Below are 24,765 nucleotides of genomic sequence, written 5' to 3' on the forward strand. Positions count from 1 at the left end.
TTACTTGATGAATAAAAAAACTCCGTGAACATCTACCTAATTAGACTTGGAAATGAACTAATATTGGAACCATAAAAAAATTCAATGAAAAATAGAAACTAACTGAAAAATAAAAACTGGCTGCGACTAAGACAAGACCAGACAAAGTTTTGCCCAATGTCTGGTGCCAGATTTTGTCGGAACCAATAGCCCGCTTAGATCTGTGGATAGATCCTTGGGCTTTACTAAGGGATCTGTCTGTGGATCCTTAATTACAAATGGACCTTCAAAACATTTTTTCTTTTACCACACAATTACAATCCTTGATTATAAAATTTACAAGAAAACTAATAAAAAAATATTACTAAAACTACTATGACCATCCACTTTATTTAATTGATTAGTCTTTTATACACTGACAGTATATACACTCTTACTAATGAATATATGACACATAATTCGAATTTGAATTTGAAATCATAATTTTGTATATGTGTCGTGCATCCAACTGTAATAGTATATGCACTGTCAATGTATATAAAATTTACTTTTATTTAATTATAATTGATTCCCGAGCAGTCCTAACAATACAGAAAGATGGATTGAAAAATTAGGGTTCCTCATTCAATATCAATGATGTTTCTTAAAAACTCAAGGTGCATTAGGCAACAAAACAATATTTGTGAGCCATTGAATGTTGGTAGGACAAATTGCATGATCACATACTATGTCATACTGATATCTGCACAACACTGTAATACAAAAAAAAGAAAAAGAAAAGAAAAGAAAGCGCAACTGAGCATAAACACCAATCACCAAAGCTTTCATGCGTTTTGTATTTTTCCAACCCCACATGAGGAAGTGCTAATATATCCTCCATCCACCAAATGACATGAATATGGAAGAGTTCTATAAAATTTTATATTGAAATTTCAACTGCAAATTGTTCATAGTGATAGAAAAATGTCTGTAAACTGGCATTGACAGCGATAGAAGCAAAGGCTATACCGTTTGAAGAATAGCACTTTAATGAACTCTCATTTATAGACCTCGCAATTGATTGAAATATTACAAGATTGAAATATTACAAGAACAACAAAATTTATAAAAGAAAACGCAAAGATTTTATCATCCACTTCCAGTTTTTGGATTGATGTGAAGCTCAACATTGTATTACTAGGCAAAAAATTCAACTTCATACAGTGAAGTTGATATGAACCCGATTCTCCAAGAACCACTTGAGAAGAAATCAAATCGATCAGGTAGTAGAAGGATCTATCTTGATTAGGTTATGGACATAAAAAAACCTCAACCTGTTGTTTACGTGGATAACAAATCTTGGTATAAGAGATGCATCATAATTCAATCAGGAACCCCTCAAAACGAATTAAGGTTAATAGGAAGGCGCCACAAACAAATGCGTTTTTTGATTGATAAGCCATAGAACTCAAGAATCCATCTCAAGTATTCAAAGGGGTCGGCAACAAGTCAAGAGAAAACTCTCTAAAAAAGTCAATTCTTCTTCTTTTTTGAATGAAAAAATGGAAATATTTATAACCCTACTATGCCTAAACTAATGGACTCAACTTAACTTACCTAATACTAATCAACTAATTCACAACCCAATTAAGAAGTTTATTGCTGGCCAATTATTACACAAGAAAATAACTAACAAAACGACTCAATTAACCAAGGGACTTGACAATTAATTCGGATCCAACTCAACCTGAGGTCTTGGACCGAATTTATTCTTAACAAATTAACTAGAAATCTGGAAAATAAACTACTAATCTACTAATAAAAACTCGAACTAATTGAAGTTTGAAATGTGGCCCTTAGACAGCCCATATGCAGCCCACATTTCGCATCAGAAGTCATTTAAAATACTGCATCAATACTATCCCATATCCTCAACCAAATCTACAAATCTTTCGGACTCATCGGCTAAGCTTCTCTCAAGGTGCAAAAAAGACCAAATAGCTAATCCTCTTCCTCTTCAAAGGAAGAGGGAGAAAAGAAGGGGAATTAATACCCAAAAAAAAAAAAAACTTCAACTGCCCTTGCACAAGTTGGGCTCAGAATAATTTCCAAATCTGCTGAGACCTTGAAGTTGCATGTCAGCACCAAATTCATAATTACTGACCATCCAAATAGCAAATCACAACCAAGGATTCACAAAATTTTGCCGTGTCTGATTGTTTCCCAAATATACAAGAAATAAATAAGTATGATTGACGACAAACAATTCCTGAAGAACACAACATTAGAAGTGGTTTAGATTCGCCAAAAACCTATAGAACAGGTCACTTGACTTGCATCAACCCTATAAGGACTCAAAAAGAAAAAAATTGCTCAAACAAGTGAACAACTAAATTTGATACCTCAGGGCATATAAATATAAGCAACCAAACAAGAATAGGTGCCTGTGGATCTAAAATGCATTATGGGAGGAACTTCTGCAACACCATAAACAACTCTTTACAGATGAAGCAAGTGGATAAATATAAATAACACATATCACTTAAGTTATACTTACAATATCCTGTTTGAGCTATGCACTGGAATTGTTATTTTTAAAAACTTAATAACATGAAGAGAGTTGAATTAGACAAGTACCATTTGAGTTATGTAAATTATTTCAAAATTGTTTATTATGATATGTTTATATAGTATTTTAATTTTATTTTAATTTATTATGAGTTATGTAGTATTTTAATTTATTATGATATGTAAATTATTTCAAAATCGTTTATTATGATATGTTTATGTAGTATTTTATTATGTAGTATTTTAATTTTTATCATATTATTTTTTCATTTTAAAATAAACCACATCTTATTCAAAAAAAAAAATAAAGATTTACATTCAATATGTAATACCAAATCTCTTGGGTTGGATCTTTCGAGAAAAATAGAAACCTTCAGGATAAGACTACCAATAGCTTAGGAATTGGAGGATCTCTTGTGTAAAATGAAAAAGTTAGTGGAAGAAGATAAGTGGTTAGTTGGGTTGCTATTCAGGCAACTTTCCTAATTCCTTTTCTTCTTCCACCCTTATCCTCTCATCTTCCAAATCCCTTTCCATTTCTCTTCCTTTCCTCCCAAATTAAGTGGATTTTTTGACAATCAAGTTTAATCAAACGACAAGGAGCTACGACATCCTTAATTGCCTATCAACTAAAGTAAATCTTGATACTTTAAATTTATTAGTGGTTTGGAAAGTTTGATTTATTGAGTAAGCTTTTGGTGTGGTTAAATCATTAATTTAGTTTTCTTATGTGACACAATTTTGATTCGCTTTGATTCAAGATTGAGTTTTGGATTAAGTGTTTTCTTTTTGCTAGGTTTTTGGGCTCCCAACTTATGTGAAAAAGTCCAAAATTAATGGGTAATTGTCTAGGACTGTTAAGGAGACGCCCTACCTATTTATAGGTCAAATTAGGTTTATTCCAAAAGCAGAAAAGTGGGAAAAACCGAGAAAATTCTGGAGAGAAATTTCAGCAAGTTTTTGGTTTAAGCAATTGTCGTAAATTGCCCGATTGACATAGCAAACGATGTCTGATCAGCCTGAAATTTTAACTGAATGTAGAGGACATCAATTCTACATTCTAAATGGTTGAGATTGGATTTCAATGGTTCAATCTTTAGTTATAAATTTCGGATTGCTACTATTTTCTAGTGAAGTTTTTGATAGCTTTAGTTCTTTATTTGGGATTTGGTGATTTTGTTGATTGTTTAAGGCCATATCTCAATTGTGTACTTGCGGAAAGTTGTACTCTACTTTTAATTGGTGATAGTGGAGTGTGGTGGACTCAAGAGTCTCGTGATTTTTCCTCTTCATATTGGAGAGGTTTTCCACGTAAAAATTCTCGTGTCTTCTTGTGGTTGTTTCTTTTGTGTTCATGGGTTAATTTATCTTCTGTTAGTTGCTGATTTTTTGTCTTGCTTAATGCTCCTAATCTGTTCTAACAAATTGGGGAGGTTTTCGCTACGTGTTATGATTATTCGATACCCAATACCTCTCAACATAGTGGTATCAGAGTTTGCTCTGATTTGTTAGACTTATGCAGGTTAATACAAGCAAGATAGTATCGTTGAATGGGTTGAATTATCACAAATGGAAAGGTAAGATGAAAGACCTTTTATTTGTGAAAAGTATGCACCTGCCTGTGTTTGCTACAAAAAAGCCGGAATTCAAATCTGATGAAGAATGTGATTTTAAGTATCAACAAGTGTGTGGTTAAATCAAACAATGGGTGGAAGATAATGTTCTCAATCATATTGCCAATGAGACAAATGCCAGAACACTGTGGAATAAACTTGAACAACTCTATGCTTCTAGGATTGGTAACAACAAATTGTTTTTATTCAAGTAGTTGATGTAGTTGAGATACAAGGAAGGCACTCGTATCTCTGACCATGTGAATCAGTTTCAAGATTTGTTGGATTAGCTGTCTAATGTTGGAGTAATATTTGATTATGAGATTCTTGGACTGTGGTTGCTGAATACTTTGCCTGATTCGCGAGAGACATTTTGGGTCTCACATACCAATTCTGCTCCTAATGGTGTGATGACCATGGACTATGCTAAAAGTGGAATTTTGAATAAAAAGGTGAGAAGAAAAACTCAAGGTTCATTTTCGCAGACCAATATTTTGGTTACAGAGCAAAGGGGGAGACAAAAGAATAGAGGTAATGACAATGGCAGGAGTATAAACAAATTCAAATCACCATACAAGAATGTTGAATGTCATTATTGTCACAAGAAAGGCCACATCCAAAAGAATTGTTTCAAGTGGAAGAATGAGAATAAGAGCAATGGTGCAGGAAAGTTAGAAGATGGTAGTGCTGATTGTGTTCCCATCGCCATAGATGGAGATCTTGTTATTATTTTTTATAACAGTGTCATTAATCTAGTTTCTTCTGACACTAGTTGGGTGGTTGACAAGGGTGCTGCAGTCCATGTCACTTCTAGGAGAGATCTCTTTGCTACGTACACTGCAAGTGAGTTTGGTTCATTGAGCATGGGTAATAATGATGTATCCAAGGTAGTTAGCATGGGTGATATTTATTTGAAGACAAGCAGTAATGTAGACACCAAATTTTTCTTAATTTCATGTGTGCTATTTTTCACTTAAATTGCTTGAATGATTATTTTAATTTTTGTTTTGTAGGTTTGTGCAAAAAAGAAATTTTTTTTTTTGTGATTTCACGTGCACATGCAGTGCACACATGCGATTCTCTTTCTTCATGCAATGAACCAGCAATAATAAATTTTTGGGCAGATTTTTTGAATGGATTTTTCCTTCTTTTCTTTCTCTCTAAGTTTTGGATAGTAGAAGTACAACTCATCATCCAAATTCTATCCTTTAACACTTACCAAAAAGGGATCAAAGGGAGGGGAATGGACCAAATAATTCTATTTTATCCTAACTATCAATTTTAGGAGGTTATCCTAACGCACTCACCAAGAAGAAAAAAAATGGACCACTTTTTTCTCCCTCTCTGAACTCTCGGTCCGGCTCCTAGAAAAAAAAATCGCACACTAAAACTCTCTCTCCTTCTCCCTCTCGGACAGACCACACACACACAGAAAAAAAAACACTATCACACACACTCACACAAAAAGACAAGCTCTCTTCCGGTTTCCCCCCCTCTGCCCCTACTTTCCCACAAATCAAATAGAAAAAAAAATAAAAAAAGGGCAAAGACAAAGTCAGAGGAAGAAGAGAAGGAATCGTTGGTGGCTTAGGCCAACACCACTGCTATCTTCGGAAATCACCATTCGTCACCATAATTGATTAATCTCGCCACCATAAAGCCTCTTTTAAGAGTTTATACTAGAACTTCAATTGGCCTGTGTTTTCATTTCCTTTGTTTGCTGGTTTCAATTGGAGAGTTTTCACATCAACATTGATTTTTCTTTCTCTTCCTTGCAATGAATACGTTAGCCATTGGTAAAATTTTGGCCTGAATCTGTACAAATTTTCATGAGATGTGCAAATCATAATCATGCCTGTAGACACAAAAATTTTACTATTTTATTTTTCTTCATCTTATTCCTATTTTTGTTCATTTTAGTTAAATTTTTATTTATTTGGTTTCATTTCTATTTCTTTGAGAAAAACCATTTTTAGAAAAAAAATAAAAAAAAGAAAAGAAAGAAGCTTGAAAAAAAAAAAGAAAAAAAAAGAATGAATTGCATTTTTAAAAAAAAAAAAAAAAACCTTCACGCGTGCATCTTCTCCCTTGAGCTGGTACGAAAACCAGCAACGAGCCATGGTACCAAATTTGCTGCTGGCAATTTGAACTCATTCCACTCTTTTTTGTTGTTTTCTTTTTTTCCCTAACTTTGCCACCTCGCCCTCTTGATTTCTACCAGAAAAATCTAGAAGCCTAGCCAATCTAATGGCTTAAAATGGCCACAAAAATGCAGCAAAACCTCTACCCTTGATCCTAGGTTTTGGGGAGGATTTAAGGCTATAAAAAGAATAAAAACACAGCCTTAAAGAAAAAAAGAGGAAGAGTGAGAGGTGGCAGAAGAAAGAAAAATAGAGAGAAAAGAAGAAAGAAAAGAGAGGAAAAAAAAAAGAGAGCAGAAAAATTTCCGTAAAAAATGTGAGCTAGGGTTGGTGATTGAGTCACCTTCCCTGTCTGATTCCGATCTCGGTAGAACTTCTTTGGAGAAAGTATCAACTTCTGGGGAATCTATGATGATTAAGGAAGAAGTTTCATGTTGGAAAGTTTTGGAGAAAACTTCAGAAACGTCTTCAAATCACGGGCCGAATTTGATGCCTTCACATTCCTTAAAAAGCTACAAAAGAAAGTTCTTGCTACTTTCCAGCACTTTCGGCAAAAGATTTCATGTTTTCCCAAGCTGATTTCATCTCCAACCATTTATAGGTTGCAATAACTTCCCTTACTAGTTGATTTAATGCTTTTTCATGAGATATTGGAACCATTTACATGAGTTTTTTCTTTTCATAGATGAGGTTCTTAGATTTTTTTTCTTTTTTGCATGGTTCTTGATGCTTTGTAGAAACTAGTTGTTGATGACTTGAATTCACTCAAAAGGTTTTAGGATGGTTTGATGTTTGAGTATTCAATGATTTGGCTGGAAAAACATTGGATACGTTTGGATTGGCCAAATTTACATAATTTACCTCAGATTTTTTACTTGCATGATTTAGTTTATTGGAACATAAGGGACTCATTTATTGTGAAATGACATGCATTTATGATTACAAAAAGCTGGCAGAAACGAGTAAGTGGCGGATGGTTCTATTTTGATGGACACATGCGAGACCCATTCGAGGCTGAAGTACTTCATTCCCCCAATTTGCTTACCTGGTCAAACGAGTGGGGCCTTCACTTTGAAAATTAGTTAGGATTTCGATTTGAAATCCTGATTTACGCACAGAACATAGAACAAATAATAAAGCAACGCGGTGGTAGTAGTAAACAAGCATGCGCATGTTTTCTTCTTTGTGCCTCCGTTTGCATGATGAAAATACAGGTTTGAAGGTATACCTGCCGAGTTGCTTACAGGAGGTTAGCCAGGCTATATAAAGTAAGTGAAAATAATCAAACGAAAGGATTATGGGAATCAAGACGATATTAACATGTTTCATAATAAGTCAGGCACTAACATACCCGCTTTCTCCAAAGATAGCCATAAACTGACGCTCTAAAAGAGGTTTTTTTTTAACTTAGCAGCTAAAAAAAGATTAATATAAATTCACCGATAATTGAATTAACGCTGGCATGTATTTCTATAGGTATTGAACATATGATTGGCCATTGCATCTCTCATACCGATCCATTGGTTAATCACTTCGGGAGGGGAATGTAGTGGCTGTATCTCCGGATAGGGAGGAATTGCACCATTTGTGTCTAGATCTCCTATATCGGGATTGGCGAAGTAATAGTCATTCAGTTGTTGATCTCTAATGAAATTATGCACAGCACAGCAGGCAATAACAACGTTTATCTGAGTAGTCATCATGTAGTGGGGTATGACGCCCCGCAAGATAGCAAATCTCCTTTTAAGAACACCAAATGTTCGCTCAATGACATTGCGGAGCATAGAATGTCTGTAATTAAAAAGTTCCTTGGCCGTGGCAAATCTCCCCCTTCTACGACCACTAACATCCGCTTGACGTCCTCTATAGGGTGGTAAGAAACCGGGTAAGTTTCGGTACGCGGAATCAACCAAGTAGTATTTGCCTATACCAAACGTATTGTCAAAAATGATAGCCATTAGTAGTGTAAAATTAATGCTAAATAGAAAAAACAATGGTTTAACTCGCATACCTGGGGGGGCATTGGGAAATGATTTGGGCCCGTTAGAGCCCCATCTAAAACACGAGCATCATGGGCACTTCCCTCCCAACCTGCATACACGTATGCGAATCTCATATCATGATCACATACAGCCAACACATTTTGTGATTGCACTCCGTGTCTATTTGTGTATGCCACCTGCTGTCCACTCGAAACAGAAGCGGGTATATGTGTCCCGTCAATGGCCCCAACTGCGTCCTTTACAAAAAAACAAAAAAGTTAAGGTGGAAATTTTGACGAATTTAATGAATTAAGGCAATTACCCACAAAATTAGTGTATTATTAGTTTTTTCCCACAAACTAAATTTGCTTAAAAAAAATATTAGGTAAACAGGTTAATTAATGAGCAAACAAGATGACGAACTATGATTACAATAATATTAAAATATATTACTTAATGAGCGAAGTATTTCATCTTGTTGATTAGTGGGGGTTTTAATTAAACAGATGTATACAACAATAAATTAAAACCCTCAATATATTTCATCATCGGGTTTAATTAAAACCCCCATATATTAATTAATTAAAAAATTGTAATGATGAAATCACTACAATAAAACCCCCATTAATTGCTCATCCGAAGCAACTGATGAAATAGTTCATTAATCACTTCAGGACCAGGTGATTACTTCATCAATTTTGAGGCCTGCGATGTTTCTTTTATACATCTTTGCTTCATTGCCGCAAGCTTTTGTATTTGCCTATTTCATGATGTCACAGAAGCCCATTCCAAAAAGGGGAGATTTGCGAATAATGGGCACGGACCGGGTTTATAGCTTCTAGTTTGGATCTGCCACTTCTATTATTCTCATTTGCTCTACAAATCCTATTATTACCAATTACTATACAAACTAATATAAATATGAATTAAGGTTTCATATATATATATATATATATATATAGAATAATTGTGATGTTAGTAGAAAATCATTTAAATTATATAGGCGTTACTTGGATTTTTAATTTCATCCTAAAATAATCTTGTTTTTATTTTTTTTCTTTAACAAGTTCATATAACAATTCCATTAATACCAATTTTTTTATTTTACTTGATGTTATATGGATAAGTTCAATATAAGTCAACTCATACACACAAGATATAAGTATATGGATAAGTTCGTATATTTGTTGACGCACTGGAAGTATCTGAACTGGTTATAGTCTTTATTCTCCTGTCCAATAAAAAAAATTATCCTTTAAGTCTCAAATAGAAATCATTTAATAAAGCCAAGACACACCTATTTGTTAGCACACGAGTACTTATTCATCATATTCTACCATAGTAGCCAAGAACTAATCGAGTCTTAAAATTATTCCATTGCCGGTAAGGTAACAAGTCACAACTCAGCCCGGCAGTTACGAATTAAGCATCAAGCCATAAAGCATCTCCTATTCTCGTCCCACCCAATTCCAGTTTCTGCCGAGAGTCGCAGACCTTTTAATTTGGCAAATGCACGCCAAATCCTCCTCAAACGCGTGTATTTCGAATGGTAGACAGTCCACATATACTGCTTTCCCCAACTGGAATTAAGATGGGCAGCCAGTTTCATCCAGTTTGCCTCGGTGGAGATGTTTGGATTCCACTCCCCAATTTTTTTCCACTCAACGTATGTCATACAGAAGTGTATCTCCATGTTTTCATCCCAGTGAGCTTTTGCGGTAGTATGGTCACGAGGCATCTAGAGATTAAAGACCAAAGGAAGTGTATATCAGTTTGTAGTACTGGCAAACGAATATTAAACTGTCAAACAATTACAGATTTTAGATAAATATATCTTTGTGACTCAAAACTTTGCTACTAATTTCCAATTCCAATGCAGGAGTGGCAACCTTAGGGCTGACTCAATATGTGGAAGAACTCCAATAAGTATTGTCCTTATTTCTAGAAATACTTATTTGTTTGAACCCAAGCTGTACCTCAAACAATCAAGTGATTTGCAGGTGCTAGCATAAAAATTGAATGGAGTAAACAGGCACACATTCAATAATTGATTAGCCAAGTTCAACAAGTACACCGAAGAATGTTAATTAACTGGATGTATGAAGGTGGCTAAGCAGGGCAGCAGCATGAAAATCCATAGCGCAAGTCTTGTTTTTGGACAGTGTATTATATTTTAGGATGGCCTTACCTTGAAGTAGTTAACTAAGGACTCGATGTAGTCGTTTGATGCTGTGAATGAGTGGACAGAAGAAGTCTCGGATGCACGAGCGGGGGTTGCTGGACCGGACAATGATAGCCTGCGCTTGTTGGACATTTACTCCACGTAAGGGTGTGTTAATAGGATGCAGCTCATGAGTAAAATCCACTTGAATGAAGTAGTTTAAAAAACGCTTTGGTTCCAAGTTATCTTCTATTCTCAATCTTCGTTACTGGATAGGGGAGGGAGATGGACGACCATCTGGGGAACTTGCCTATGGTCTTTATCTGTAAAAACAGCCAGCATTCACTTGTTTTTCATTTTTTACCCAGTTCTTCAAAAAGCAACGCTACAATAGCATTACAACATAGACTTATAATAAGTTAATGGACTTAGACGTGTATATTAGTTAATGGACTTAGACTTGTACATCTTTTTCAAACAAGAGCAGGCATGTGTTTATACTTCACCGGAGAGGGAAATAACAGGTTTGAATCCTATTTCAGCATACTTACATATTTATAAACTTCAACATGTAAACAAGTTATGCCTACTTCATCATATTTCTAAACCTCAGAAATACGGTTATCTTTTTGAAATAGCAGCTATACTTCAGCAACATACAAATTCCGTTTATGGCCTTTCGATGCAAAACAGACCTAAAAAAATAAAAGATCTCCGACAGTCAAGATTACTCTACCAATCAGTCCAATTAAGTTTCAGCAGGCATTATTAACTTTTAGGCCAGTCCTAATCATGCCTTAACACGATTTAAAATAAACATCGAATTTCATCCTAACTCACAAATATCGTGTCTATAGGTGCCTGTACGCGGCAATTACGCCCAACTCTGAAGTATATTACGCCGGCAGCAACATTGCAATTTCAGAATGCGTAAAGTTTATGATTCAATCGTTCCTATTCAAATTAGGGCTGACTCATAAATTGGGGAAATGTGTGAAAAAACTTATATAAAAAAAAGAACCACACCTGACCTGGTTCTCAAATTCGTTGCAAATTGTTTCAGATGACAACTTTCAATTTCCTTCTCACAAGCTCCAGTTCGAAAGCTCAAGCTCTTTACCCTTGATAACCCGGAAAGTAAAGCTGGTATTCAGCTACGAACTTGCAAAATTAATTACCCCAGATATGGATCTCTATTTGTGCCTCGACTGGTGCCAAGCGCGGTACTGTAATTGACGTCAACAGGGGAAAGAAAGCACGGATAGCGGATGTCATTTTGGATGAAACCTTTTTCTTGAAAAAAGGGGTATAGAAATTGCAGAGAGGTGGCTGGAGTTTATCTCTGAAGCAAAAACGGAAGCTCCTGCAATCCTCAATGCTCTCTGGACTGTTCTCTTTTTCCACTACCCCTTTCTTACAACGGATACATTTTAGCAAAATGTACGGAGGTAGTAAAGGTGTTGGGTGAGAATTGAATAAAACATGGTGGGTCCTTGCACCACGTGAACCCTGACTCCAAGACCCCTTTTGTCTGTTAGTTTGGTGGTATAACTTAGCATCCCCTTGTGGAAAACATTTGCAAAAAATTACGTGTCCAAACAAAGATTTCAAATTAAAATTTGAACACTAAATTAAGCAAAACAAATTATGCAGTCCAAACGTATCCACTGTCATCCAATGTGCACATCACAAGCCTTAGAAATTCCCAAGCCCAAATCCAAACTCAAACTTAAGGCCTCAACTCTTAGTCCAACTGTTATTTTGCTTGCAATTTTCTTTTCGCCTTTACTACGCCACAGCATCTAGTCGTTCGGCTTCCAGTAGAATCACCACCCCTTCTCAAAACGGTGCCGTATAAGTACAGTCCCTGCAGCAGCTCTTAAACCCTAAAGGGTCTAAAAACCTTAAAACCTCTTCAGTGTGTGTTAGTGTGTGAGACAGAAAAGGGATAAAGCTTTTTTTTTTTTCTTTTAATCCCAATAATCTGAAGAGATTTTGAGGTTTTTTTTTTCCTTGGAAAGGCTGAAGCGATAGATTGAAGAATGAAGAACAGGGAAATGAAAAAGAGACCTTCAGCTCAAAAGGGTCGGACTTTTAACAGTAAAAACAAAAGGATTTCAATCAATCAAGACCCATTTTTTGATGCAGAGGAGAAAGGGTCGAAGCAGCGGCGGAAAATGGAAGAAGACGATGATGAAGATATAGAGAGCAGCAGCGGCGAGGATGAGGAGGATGATGGTGATGAAGGAGGAGGATTTGGGTCTGGAAGGAAAGGGGGAGAAGGAGAAGAAGATGAAGAAGAAGAAGAGGAGACGGCGGGGGAGATGAAGTTGAGACTGTCCAAGGATTTGTTGAAGCTTATGACTGAAGCAGAAAAAGAAGAGCAGGAAGAAGAAGAAGAAGGGAGTGGGGATGATGAGAAAAGAAGAGTTGAGAGAGAAGGCCAAAGGGATTCGCGGGTCCTGAAGATTTTGCAGCAGCAGCAGTTGGAGGAGAGTGGCCGTCTCCGAAGAGCCATTGCTTCAAGGTATTGCATTAATTATCGTTCTATTGCATTTTTATTTTGGTTCATGGAGAAATGGGATTATTTGGGGAATCTGTTATTTGAAGTGCTTGTAGTTTTGAAGCTTGTATATTGTAAAAGGTTTTAATTTTTGCCGCATTAGTGGTGTTAAATATGATTGATCAAGCAATTGAGTTGTTGCAGCAAACGATGTATGGACTGTGGAAACTTGGTGGCGAGTCACATATTTTAAAGCTATGCCTTATGTTCTTAATTTGGTTTCAATAAACATATGTGCTATTCTGGCTATTCAAAAGGAATATGACAAAACAGGAGGCAAGATTTGTCCTGTTAGTGATACAATTATCACTAGTTATTCTTTTTTAGTTTGATTAAAAAAATAAGTGCATGGAACCTTGCTTTTAAATTCAACTGTATTGTCACGGTGATTTCTTGAAGAGGATTTTTCATTCTTGAAAGGATTCCTTGATCTTTCATGTGCTTTTTAAGTTCTGGAAGTTGCTTTTATATATATAGAAAGGAGCAAATCTGAAGATAACTGTATTGATTGATTATCTAGGGTGCAAAAACCAGAAACAAGTGATGGATTTCGAGTCTTGGTAAAGCACCGGCAGTCTGTTACTGCTGTTGCTTTGTCTGAGGATGACTTGAGGGGATTCTCAGCTTCCAAGGATGGTAGTATTCTGCACTGGGATGTAGATAGTGGAAAGACTGAAAAGTACACTTGGCCAACTGATGAAGTACTCAAGGCTCATGGTGCAAAGGACCCACAAGGTCAGGCAACAAAGCATAGCAAACATGTTTTGGCATTAGCTGTCAGTTCTGATGGTCGATACTTGGCAAGTGGAGGATTGGATCGTCATGTTCATTTGTGGGACATTCGAACTCGGCAGCATCTTCAGGTATTACAAGAAATCCAGGAGTTACGTAGGTCAAATTTAGCTTGAGCTTAGAAAATATCTGGCTTATAAGCAGAGAAAAGAATGAGATTAGAAAGATATCTCTTTGGTGAACTTGAATTTTTCTGATTATATTGAGTTTTGGATTGCTGATACTACAGAAGTATGCATAGTGAAAATTTTATCACCCACCTTGAAGCATATTGATTTTATTTCATTTGGAGAAGGATGTCTAGAATTTGTCATTGGTATCATTTTACCTGTCCTTTGTAGTAAGTATCTTTAGAAAAGCACATAAGTTCATGTAATTCTGTATGATAGCAGATGTTGTTAATTTATTTATGTTAAATTCAGTTTAATATTATTTTCATTTTATTTTATGTAGTGTTTCACTTTGCCTACAGATGACTTTATTATCATTATCCCGTTTTCTGCTTGAAAATATGCAGTTAACGATAACACTTAATCTTTCTGGGCTTACCATCCTATATTCCTTCCCTCTGATGGTAACTAACAGTGCTGCAATGTTTGTGTACACTTCATTACATCTTAAACTTTCTGTTAATATGGCTTTCAGGCCTTTCCCGGCCACAAAGGGCCAGTATCATGCTTGACATTCAGGAAAGGAACTTCAGAACTATTTTCTGGTTCATTTGATCGGGCTGTCAAAATCTGGAATGTGGAAGATAGAGCTTATATAAGCACATTATTTGGTCACCAGAGTGAAGTTGTAACAATTGACTGCCTAAGAGTTGAACGAGTCCTGACGGTTGGGCGTGATCGTACCATGCATCTTTGGAAGGTATTAACTGATCAGCTACAATTCTAAATGAACTAGTGTTAGTTTTCGACTTGAACTGTAGCAACTAGTTTTTGTTCTAAGAATTTTCAAAATAATTGGAAACTAAGACGATATGCTTATAGATGGAGATTTTTTTTTTCTTCTTTTTAAAATTTTTAAAATTTTAATTTGTAGATGGGCGTTGTAGCAACAGAAACTTTTATTTGTTGAATTGGTGTAATAACGCGATCTTGGTTTGGAAATGTGGTTTTCTTTAATAATTCATGACATAGGAGTGTTTTCTTGCTTCTTGTCAGTGGGTGGGCTTTTATGGAGCTAGGCTGTGCATCTTAGTTTCTTTTTTTCTTACATCTTCTCCCTTGCTGTTGTGTCCAAACTTTTGATGCAATCACACACACAAAGTCCCGGGGGTTACTTCTTTCCTCTCTTTGGAAACCTTCATGCCCCATAAAGAGCATCCCATGAGTACAAAGGGGAGAAAGCAATTACTTTGTATATTTCAGCATTTTTTTTCCTTGTTCGTTGAGAATTTCTTTGAGGTGCCTCTTGTATAGGTGAACGCCCTTTATAGCATGGAGGTGGATGAACTTCTGCATTTGTAAGTGTAAAAATTGGGGAGAGAAAGAGTTAGAAATTTTAGTTGGGAATTGACTGATTCTGTTATTTTAGTTACTCTTCAATCATAGGTATTTCCCTATGTGTGAAGATATTGCTAAATTGGACAAATTTCTTCCTGCTAGATTTAAATAACTGATTTTAGACTTCAAAATTGATACCAAAAATCTGATTCAGTTTCACCAATCAGAGGGGCATATGACAGGGATTCCTTGTAACTAGGACATAGAACGAAGTTGTTTAAATGGCGAAAGGTGCAATATGCAAATAACTCAGATGATATATCAAGACTACTACTATTGGTTTAATCTTTCTTCTTCATTGTCATGGGGTGGTAAAAAATTGATAAAGCAGCTAACAAGATCTTTGATAGTGTACTAGCATGAGCTAGTTAGTTAACTTCTCTTTCTGCTGTCAATGAGATTTTTTTCCCCTTATCTGTGATTGCCTTTCTGGTGCTAGAACTAAGATCTCTATGGACGAACTTTATTGAGAGAAAGAAATTTGGACCTGTAAAGGAGAGAGTTCTACTCTGATCATAGAGGAGGTTATGCTGCACTACATGCATATGAATTCCATGATGTTTTGCATTATGATATTAGTATGATTGCAAGTGGAACATGTTCAAAGATACGGTAACTTGTAAGAGCAGTTGCATTGAAATTCAATTTGAAAAGAATTGCATGACAAACAACTTGTAGGTGGCCGATTTTGTTGTACCATACTCATTAGATTTTGATTTTTTTTCAATGTTTTGGTTTGTTTCATCATAACAAACAAGCTGAAGTAAAAAGGTCTCTGAGTTTGTGGTTCTGTATTTGTATCTGATTATTATTATTATTATTATTATTTGGTCTTTTCGGAATGACAAGGAGAGAGTTATAAAACCTCTCCACATTAGGCTTTATTTACAGGAGCACAATTTAGTGAATGAAATTGCTTAAACCTGATCTTCAGAGCTGTATATTCTCGTTTTTCTTATCTTTGTGGCTCCCCTACTGTGCTCCATATCAACTCCACTTGTCCAGAAGTATAATAGAAGAAAGGAATTAAACCTGTTTGGAAGTGCTTAAACCTGTTTTGGAAGCGCTTATTTCTTCAGCTGAATTGTAGCTTGAATTGTTATCAAGTTTGCTATCACCATGGGGTGCCCTGGACCTTTCTCCAGAAGTCTCTTTGGCCATTTCCCATGAGATTGGATAAAGTTCTAGTAGAGAAGTTTTATTCAATTTTGCGCTTTTAGGTCTCTTGCATGAATTGTTTTCAAGTTTGATTCCCATGAGACAGGACAGAGTTCTTGTAGAGAAGTTTTATCCAATTTTGTGCTTCTAGGTCTCTTGCTCTTCTGTCTGGAATGAATGCTATATGCTGGCAATTTAACACTACTCTATTTTCTTGTTTTGGCTTTTAAATCTCAAGAGGTCTATCTGATATGTGCCATTTTTGTCAATAATCTTGTAATTCTTTTTTCTTTTTCACTGCTCGCATCTTTAATTCTGTTCATCATCCCCAAATTCTTTTCAAGTGTAATTGTGAATTATAACTACTACTAGTGGGATATTCTTTCCAAGTATAATCCAGCAAGAAGTTTGGCTTTAAAATACATTACTCTGGCTATGATTGAACCCTTCATGGTAATTTTCCTTGACCTTACAATAAGCTGTCTTCTTTGGCTTTAAAATCATGGTAATTTTCCTTGACCTTACAATAAGCTTTCTTGTACTATGCAAAATAGGTTCCTGAGGAAAGACAGTTGATATTTCGAGCTCCTGCCTCATCCCTAGAGTGCTGTTGTTTTATAAGCAATCAAGAATTCTTGTCAGGCTCTGATGATGGTAGTATTGAACATTGGAACGTATTAAGAAAGAAGCCTGTCCATATTGTAAAAAATGCTCATGCCTTGGTTTCATCGAGCCAGTTTGAACAGGAAAATGGTGGACTACCAAATGGCCACATAGGTATACTTGCAATCCTTCTCTTGCAATTCACATGTACCTTTTCTTTTTCTTGTGTCATTATCTTAAGTTGGTCTTAGTAGTAACTCTTTTTGCCTTCATTCTGGTAGCAGTAATTACATGTGGTAACTTGAAGGAATTGTTATTAGCTTCTTTATCATGTGTGCTGAGAAATATGAGCCTTAATTTGATCCATTTTCTTCGCTTTATCCTCAGAAAATGGTGATCAAAGCCCACAGAATCTTTCTCCTCTAGCACGTTCTTGGATAAGTTCGATATGTGTATGTAGAAGCAGTGATCTAGCTGCATCAGGAGCTGGAAATGGTTCAGTTCATCTTTGGGCGATTCAAAGTGAATCCAAAGGAATCAGTCCTTTGTTTCAGCTCCCTCTAGTAAGCTTTGCATTTTACAGATGTCTTTTCTATCTTGTTCCCATAGCAATTGCTGCTGCTCTTCCGGTTTTGTGTAGTTAGAATTTTTTCTGTTCTAGACTCTATATCTGGCTGATTTTGTAGAGTAGTGTTATCTATTTAATTCTAAGGTTAGAGTACCTATTTAATTACATATTCTGTGGTTACATTAGTCGACGATGCCCTTTTCCCTCATATGGAGCAAAGTAGTTTGACTTTTCATTCTGCTATGTGTTAGTTTATCTCAGGGGGTGGTCGTTCTCATTTGACTAAAATTAGTGGATTCTAGCCTTTCTCAACCTAAAAGTTGTTGGTCTTGTTTGTTCTTAATTTATATTTTTTCAGGATGGTGAGGCTCTATAATGTTCTTGAAAAGTGCCCTGTGTAGGTATTTTTCAAAGTTTTCAAGACAAAAACATTTTGAGTTCTCCAAACAGGTCTCTCCAGGAGTAAACCATATAGTTAGTAAGACCTGGAGCAAATGAGACAAAGGTCTATAACAGGATTTCTGAGACTTTGGTGGAGTTTGATAACTTATTGTTTTGGTCATCCTGTGCTTCAGTTTTCCCCAAAAAGATGAGGCCTCCCATCCTGATTTTCAACCGAAATAGGTAGTTTCTCGCGTGAGCCAATCTACCTTTATGCATATTACAGTTGCGAAGTGTTTATATGCAAAAACACTAATGCAGTTATTGCCTATTGATGGTGTCCAATGCGCTTGCTTATTGATTAGTGTCCAATGCTCCTAGTGTGTGTCCAATGCTCCTGGCCTTAAAGAACATTTTTTCCCTTTTTCCAAAAATGATTTAACTCAAAAGATTATCAGTGGCGGTTAGATAACTGCTTTTTGCTTGGCTGGATATCCCTGAATTGTCCAACCTCTGCTTTTTACATCCCTGAACTCCCAAAGCATCTGCCGAGCTTGTCTTGACAAATAATCCTTATCTGTCTCTGAATTCAAAATAAACATTCCAGCTTTTGTGAGATATGTTATCAACTGGTCTTTGATATTCCGATCCAAAAGGCTTGTCTATTAGATGACTTAACCATAGTTGATTAGTTAATTTATGCGTGGGGAATCTCAGGATTTAGTGCTTCATGATGTGTTTCCTGCCTTGTTTTCTCTGATTAAACATATTGCTTTGATATGACAAATTTTTTAGTGATTTACTGCAAAACTTTTACTTCTTGTGCGATGAGTAATATCAAGGTCTCCTGCTTTAGTTTTCTAAAGCTATGTGCTGTTGTAGGTTGGATTTGTAAATTCTCTAGCTTTTGCCAAATCTGGGCGCTTCCTGGTTGCTGGTGTTGGACAGGTACGTTTTTTCCTTGTTTCACTCTCAATAGTTTCGGATTCAAATTTCCTTATCATTTATGAAATAGTCTTCATGCTGTACAAATGTCTGTTTGAAGTAATTTGATTGCTAATCTAATATAGAACGTGCTTGGCTTCCTCTTATGAGTTTAAGGCAAACACATTATTGTGGTAGGTGGAAAAGGCCAAAGCCTGATCAATGATCAAAATTTGTTGGTGAATTGTTTTGTTTCTCTCTCTACTGAATAGATAGGTTATGTCCTCATCTGCAGATGATTGAGCCTGAATGACCTTGAATCAAGAAGATTGGAGAGTTGGATTTTTGTTCTACAACGGTTGTTATGATGTATAATATATCATGTTTCTCTATCTGCGTATGCACAAATACAAGTTATAAGCTAGGGATCCGTTTCATTTGGAGGATGACCATGATCATAGTCAGACAGAAGAAGTTCCATAAGAATGACAATAAAAATCCCATTAGTGTTAAAGAGTTCTATGAGAAAAAAGATAAAAAATCAGAATTATGCTTGAAGCCTGAAGAGGTTATTTATGAACATAAAAGGGGTTGGGATAATGCAGTATCATTAGTTCCAGAACACTGTAAAATCAGAAGATTGACTTGGGATCTTGGCACTCATGGTTTCTTTCTCAACTGTTTCAATAAGCTTCTGCTTACTGTTAGGGAGAAACACCTCGAGAGACCCCACCGAAGAGCCCAATATGTAAGTCAGGAACCCAACTTTGACCCAAAAGCTTAAGCTATTAGGTCTCGGGCCCTTACTTACATATTAACCGCTCTTTCTCTATCTCTCGGACCAATGTGGGACTAACCCTTTACTCATGAACCTAACACTTACTTTGTGTATGAAATAGATGCTTTATTCTTATTTGAGTTTAGATGATATTTGTTGTGACCAAAGTGACTGGGAACTAACTTAGTTTCACTTGGAAATATTTGTTCACTATTGTCATGGCCTCATTTTAGTATTTACTTGCTGAATGGTAAAAGCACCATCAGTATAACATGGAAGCATTTGTATTGTGTAGGAGCCCCGCTTGGGAAGATGGGATCGTATTCCTGTAGCTCGGAATGGTGTGGCTGTGCATTCTTTGAAACTCTCATGAGAAAAGCAAGGCACGTTATATTATTCTTAATTTTGACTAACATAGAGGAAGAATACGATGTGTGGACATGTCCATGTTTTAACATTCATGATATGAATGAGCATTTTTGTAGCAGCAATCAATTTTGACTTTTATTTCCCAAAAAAATGAAAGGAAATTTGTTTCTTCTTCATGATTCTTCTTGTCGAGGAAAAAGGAAATTTGCAGCAACATCATTGCTGATCCTAAATTGGTGTGACACCCGAGATGAATCATCGGCTAAAGTTGGATATGGCCATGATGCATAGCAAGAATGAGTTTGTATAACTACTGACTTTGACGAAGCATTCCTCACTATTATGTTTGAAATATATCTGCCATTTTCCTTGATCAATGCCTATTGTGTTTGTGCCTAATTAGATTGAAGATATTTGCTTATGCCGGAACGCTTGATGGGTTACCATGTTTGCTTGATTCTTTCTTTTTGTGCATACCATGTCTGTTTTTCCCTGCTATCAGTACACAAGGCACATATGTGACTGTCAGTACTCAGCAGGTGAAGAACAAGATGAACTCGCTTCCAAGGAAAGTTGGAGTTTGTCTGACTATATGATTGTTCACTCGAGATTCCTTTTTTTTTTTTGGCAAAAAAGTGAAACAAATTTCTCCTTGTAGGGTACTAAAACTTTTTGGATGTGTAGCTATTTGTCAGCATCAGGCAAATATGGATACTTCTTTTTCGTTATATTCACCTGATCTGCAAAATTAGTTGTTTATATGGATATACTCGTTATAATCTTATAGAAAAAAAAAGCACTTCTTGTAAACAGCTTATTGTTTTCTAGTCAATGATATTTTTTAATTCTTGTAAATATATATTGACTGACATCTAGTAATCCTTTTGAGTACTTTTTGAGGATAATAGTTCTCTCATTTGGAATTTTGTACTGTCTTGCATCTATAGTAAAGACTCAGGAACTGAATGTCTGGTTTGAGCAAAGAAATCAATTATGTTAATGCTGATAATCCAAGTATCATAAATTGCACATAATGTGTATGAAGTTAGACATTATATTTATTTCCTCAGGATAAATAATGAAACACTTCATGCCATTTGTGCTACCACAAATTTCATCCCTTTATAAATTACCTAAAAGATTTATTAAATAGCAATTTGGCAATATGATCCAGCGACTGTGTTTCAGTGCATTTCTAACTGGTAGTGTTTGTTTATGTTTTCTATTTTTCTCTATTGTGAAAGGACTTTTAGTCCTTTCATATTCAAAGTCATAAAAAAATATTCAAAGTCATAAAGATTTTGTGTGATATATGGGGCTAATCAATAGGTGAATGCCATTGCTAACATGTGAATGCTGATCTAGGCAATCTAGCTTCTGTGTATAATTTCAGTATCTCATTCATAAAATGGTTCTTTATACTCTCTTATAGCATGAAAAAACATTGTTACATTGTATGTATCCATTTGAAGTCCTAGGGCATAATTGGGGTCCAACTGCTGAATCTCTTTGAAAAGGTACAAAAATGTTTTTTTTTTGTTTTTTGTTTTTGAAAGCTTTAAGAAGTTTTTTCTGTGCAAGTTTTGAACTATCCGCATAGAGATTCATGAAAACATTGCTTATTCCATTGCATTGTATTCAAAGGCTCTCAAAAACTCAAAACTACCCACTTCAATTCACTGCTACCTTAGAACTTCATTAATCCACTAAAAATAGAGGCAAGGCAACGTATACAACTTCAACATGAACATAGAAAAGAGGAACAACATGACCATTTCCAATTGAAGCTCTAATGCATTGAGCAAAACCTGTTTAACTTCATACGTCAAGAAATCATATGTGGCTAAATTGTTCTTTCACATTTCTCCAAAAACATGAAAGCTTGTTGATCATGGATGGTACAACTATACATAATTATCTCCTATATTAGGAGAGCTTGTCTTTATGCAAATAATGAATAATATATATTTCATTACATCCAACGTTATATGGGATAACTCAAAAATTTTTTTTTTTTTAAGGTGGAATAACCAAGCATGAGGCACAATTAGAAAATCCAATGAAGATTTTCAAGGTTGAAGGAACAACCAAAAATGCTAGCTTATACTCTAACCTACTTATACGAAACTTCAACACGTAGCTATAGATAACAAGTTAAATCCTATGGTTACAATAATCTGCCAACAAGGAGTAAGCAATAATCTCGTGATAAACCTCCATTAATAGGATCTCGGAGATTAGGATAAATTTTGGGTTAATTACATTTACCTCCCTTGAGGTTTATCCATATTACTAAATAAACCTTATGGTTTGGCCAAATAACCAATACCCCCTTCATGGTAACTTCTGTTAATTGAGCTTGACGAATTTAGTGAAAAGTCGAAATTGCCACTTAAGATGTTCTTAATTTGGGGATAAAAAAAACGAACAAAAATCTGTTTGCCTAGCTCTGGTGGCAATTTCACCTAAATCTCTTCCAAAAATGATAAGATATCATCACTTGGTTGTACATCAACGATGTCAAAAATTCACATGACGGAAAGTTAAAGATTTAGGGACATCATGGGAACTGCATCCAAAATTCAACTTCAATGCAAGGATCCATAGTCCAGACCCTATGATTCCAACTCTAGATTAAGGGAAAAAAAAAAGAAAAAAGAATGCAATCTTCATCATCAATAACTCAGGGAACAATAGAACATGCTACCTAGATACTTGTAGTATATGTGGAATTACTAGAAATCCCATTTGAAGAAACCACATCGCTCCAATTCTCCAAACTCACAAAAACTTAAGAAAACTATAATTTCACAAAAGCCATCTTCCTAAACCCAAAGATCACTTCTATGCGGCATTTCGTGGAGCAAAGAGTAGATGACTGCAGTTGTAGCAGCATTGACAGCTAGTATTGGTAGGTATTTTTAGTACCACCATCATGTTCTTTTGGCCTCTAATCTGATTGCTATTTTCACCCATTCACTACTTGCCGAATTCTTATCAAAAAGCGAGCAAACAAATGCACTTTTTCCTTTCTACAATCTTGATCTATCTTGCAAGAATTAAGAGGAGAGAACAATTTGGGCAGATTGCCTTGCAAAGGGATTTCTTATTGGCTTGGTTGGGAAAATATGGAGTTGAAGTTTAGAATTTTCTGGTGGATGTTGATAAAGGTGGTAATGGAGAGAACGGTATTGTGGGGGTAGGATTGATAAGGATTGGTTGTGAGAAAGAATGGAAGAAGATTTTTATGGGTAAAATAAAAAGTTGGGTGGAAAAAAAGGCCATATGTTACCGGGAAGATAAGGGCATTATGGGGCTCCACAACTTCTCCTTTGCTGATGTCACTATAATTATTAACGGTTGATAACGGCAAGAGACTTATTGATAAACGTTTGGGCAGTCAAAGGAGTTGAATGTTATTTGATTTAACCATAAGGTTTGTTTGGTAATATGGACAAACCTCAAGGGAGGTAAATGTAATTAACTCGATAAAATTTAAATGCCTCATACTAGGATTAATTTTCAGGTTGCTCCTTATGGAATTCAAATATATTCTTTGTTCTAAGACGAGATTCAAATTTTAAGATTGGAGGCTCATACAATTGTAGTTTGGTTGTTTGGTGCAGTTAATGTTAGGGATGCATTCAATTTGAAATTGGGTAGATGAGATTGATTTGGAGATATAATTTTGAAGAAGTGTCAAAATTTATTCTATTGTTACATGTTATTGTTTTAATGTCGACATTTGTTGTATTAGTGTTCACATGTGTTATATTACTGTCTACACTGCACTATACAATTGAGATTGGTGATTGTAAAAGGCTTTGACCCCAAACTTTGCGCGAAGATCTTTAATAAATACATTGAAATATTCATGTTTCTTACCAAATTAATTAATAGCTTACAAAACTTTTTTTTTTTAATCTTGGCACAATAAAGAGAACGACCTTGCAAGTAAGAAAAACGTGTCAATGGGCAAAGAATAACGGAAACCTTTATTCCTACATCCACGTATATGTGTCATAATTCAAACTATTTGAGGTGGAGTATAGTACTTGCAAGACTTCTTTGAACTCTATCTGCAGCAAAAGATTTGAGGAATATAGTCCAATTGTAAACTGTGAAGACTAAAAAAATGATGAATATGCTCGATGATTTTTATACTACTTAATTTCACAAAATTGTGTGCGACTCTTGTAACAAAGGGAAGCAAGTTAAAATATCAAAACTATGGTGCTTTAGAACATAACTGTTATCATGTACTATTTTACTAAATATAAAGGGAGAAGGGAGGGGTTTGGTATAAACAAATTGTATCATTTAATATATTGCCGAATTTACTTTTATTTCTAAAGAGAATTATATCATTTTAACTACTCACCTTCTTACAATCACTTAATATCTTTTGCATTAACCAGCACTTCCCTGACAAAAAACAACCACTTTTTTTTCGAAATACTATAACAGTTTAAAATACTATAACAGTTTAACTATTTTAAATTACTATTTTCAACAGAAAAAATAATAGCATGCAATTTTAATATATTTTTTATTAGTAGCTTGCACATTGATTGTACCTTAACCACTAGTTCTAATTACTTTGGGGCAATAATTTTGAGATATTTCATAACTGCTAAAATCTTCCGAATTGCAGTTACTCGAGTAATGAAAAACTAAAGTTTCAAGTAAGTTGTCAAT

The 24,765-nt window shown here is 35.4% G+C and overlaps 2 protein-coding genes across 2 annotated transcripts; one reads left to right on the forward strand and one right to left on the reverse strand.

The window, feature by feature from the left end:
- Positions 1-7,731: 7,731 nt before the first annotated feature.
- LOC113782207 lies at positions 7,732-8,238 on the reverse strand. The gene has a single exon (XM_027328115.1). It carries the CDS (start codon positions 8,236-8,238, stop codon positions 7,732-7,734), a length of 507 nt encoding a protein of 168 aa, XP_027183916.1.
- Positions 8,239-12,384: 4,146 nt separating this feature from the next.
- On the forward strand, positions 12,385-20,444 carry LOC113782732 (U3 snoRNP-associated protein-like EMB2271). Its single transcript, XM_027328638.1, has 7 exons — positions 12,385-12,950; positions 13,507-13,849; positions 14,424-14,648; positions 16,999-17,221; positions 17,435-17,610; positions 18,879-18,944; positions 19,994-20,444. The coding sequence occupies exons 1-7, from the start codon at positions 12,466-12,468 to the stop codon at positions 20,069-20,071; spliced, it is 1,596 nt and encodes a 531-aa protein (XP_027184439.1). The 5' UTR covers positions 12,385-12,465; the 3' UTR covers positions 20,072-20,444.
- Positions 20,445-24,765: the final 4,321 nt, after the last annotated feature.

Source organism: Coffea eugenioides, chromosome 9 (genome assembly GCF_003713205.1).
Source record: "Coffea eugenioides isolate CCC68of chromosome 9, Ceug_1.0, whole genome shotgun sequence".
In the NCBI taxonomy this organism is placed as follows: Eukaryota; Viridiplantae; Streptophyta; class Magnoliopsida; order Gentianales; family Rubiaceae; genus Coffea; species Coffea eugenioides.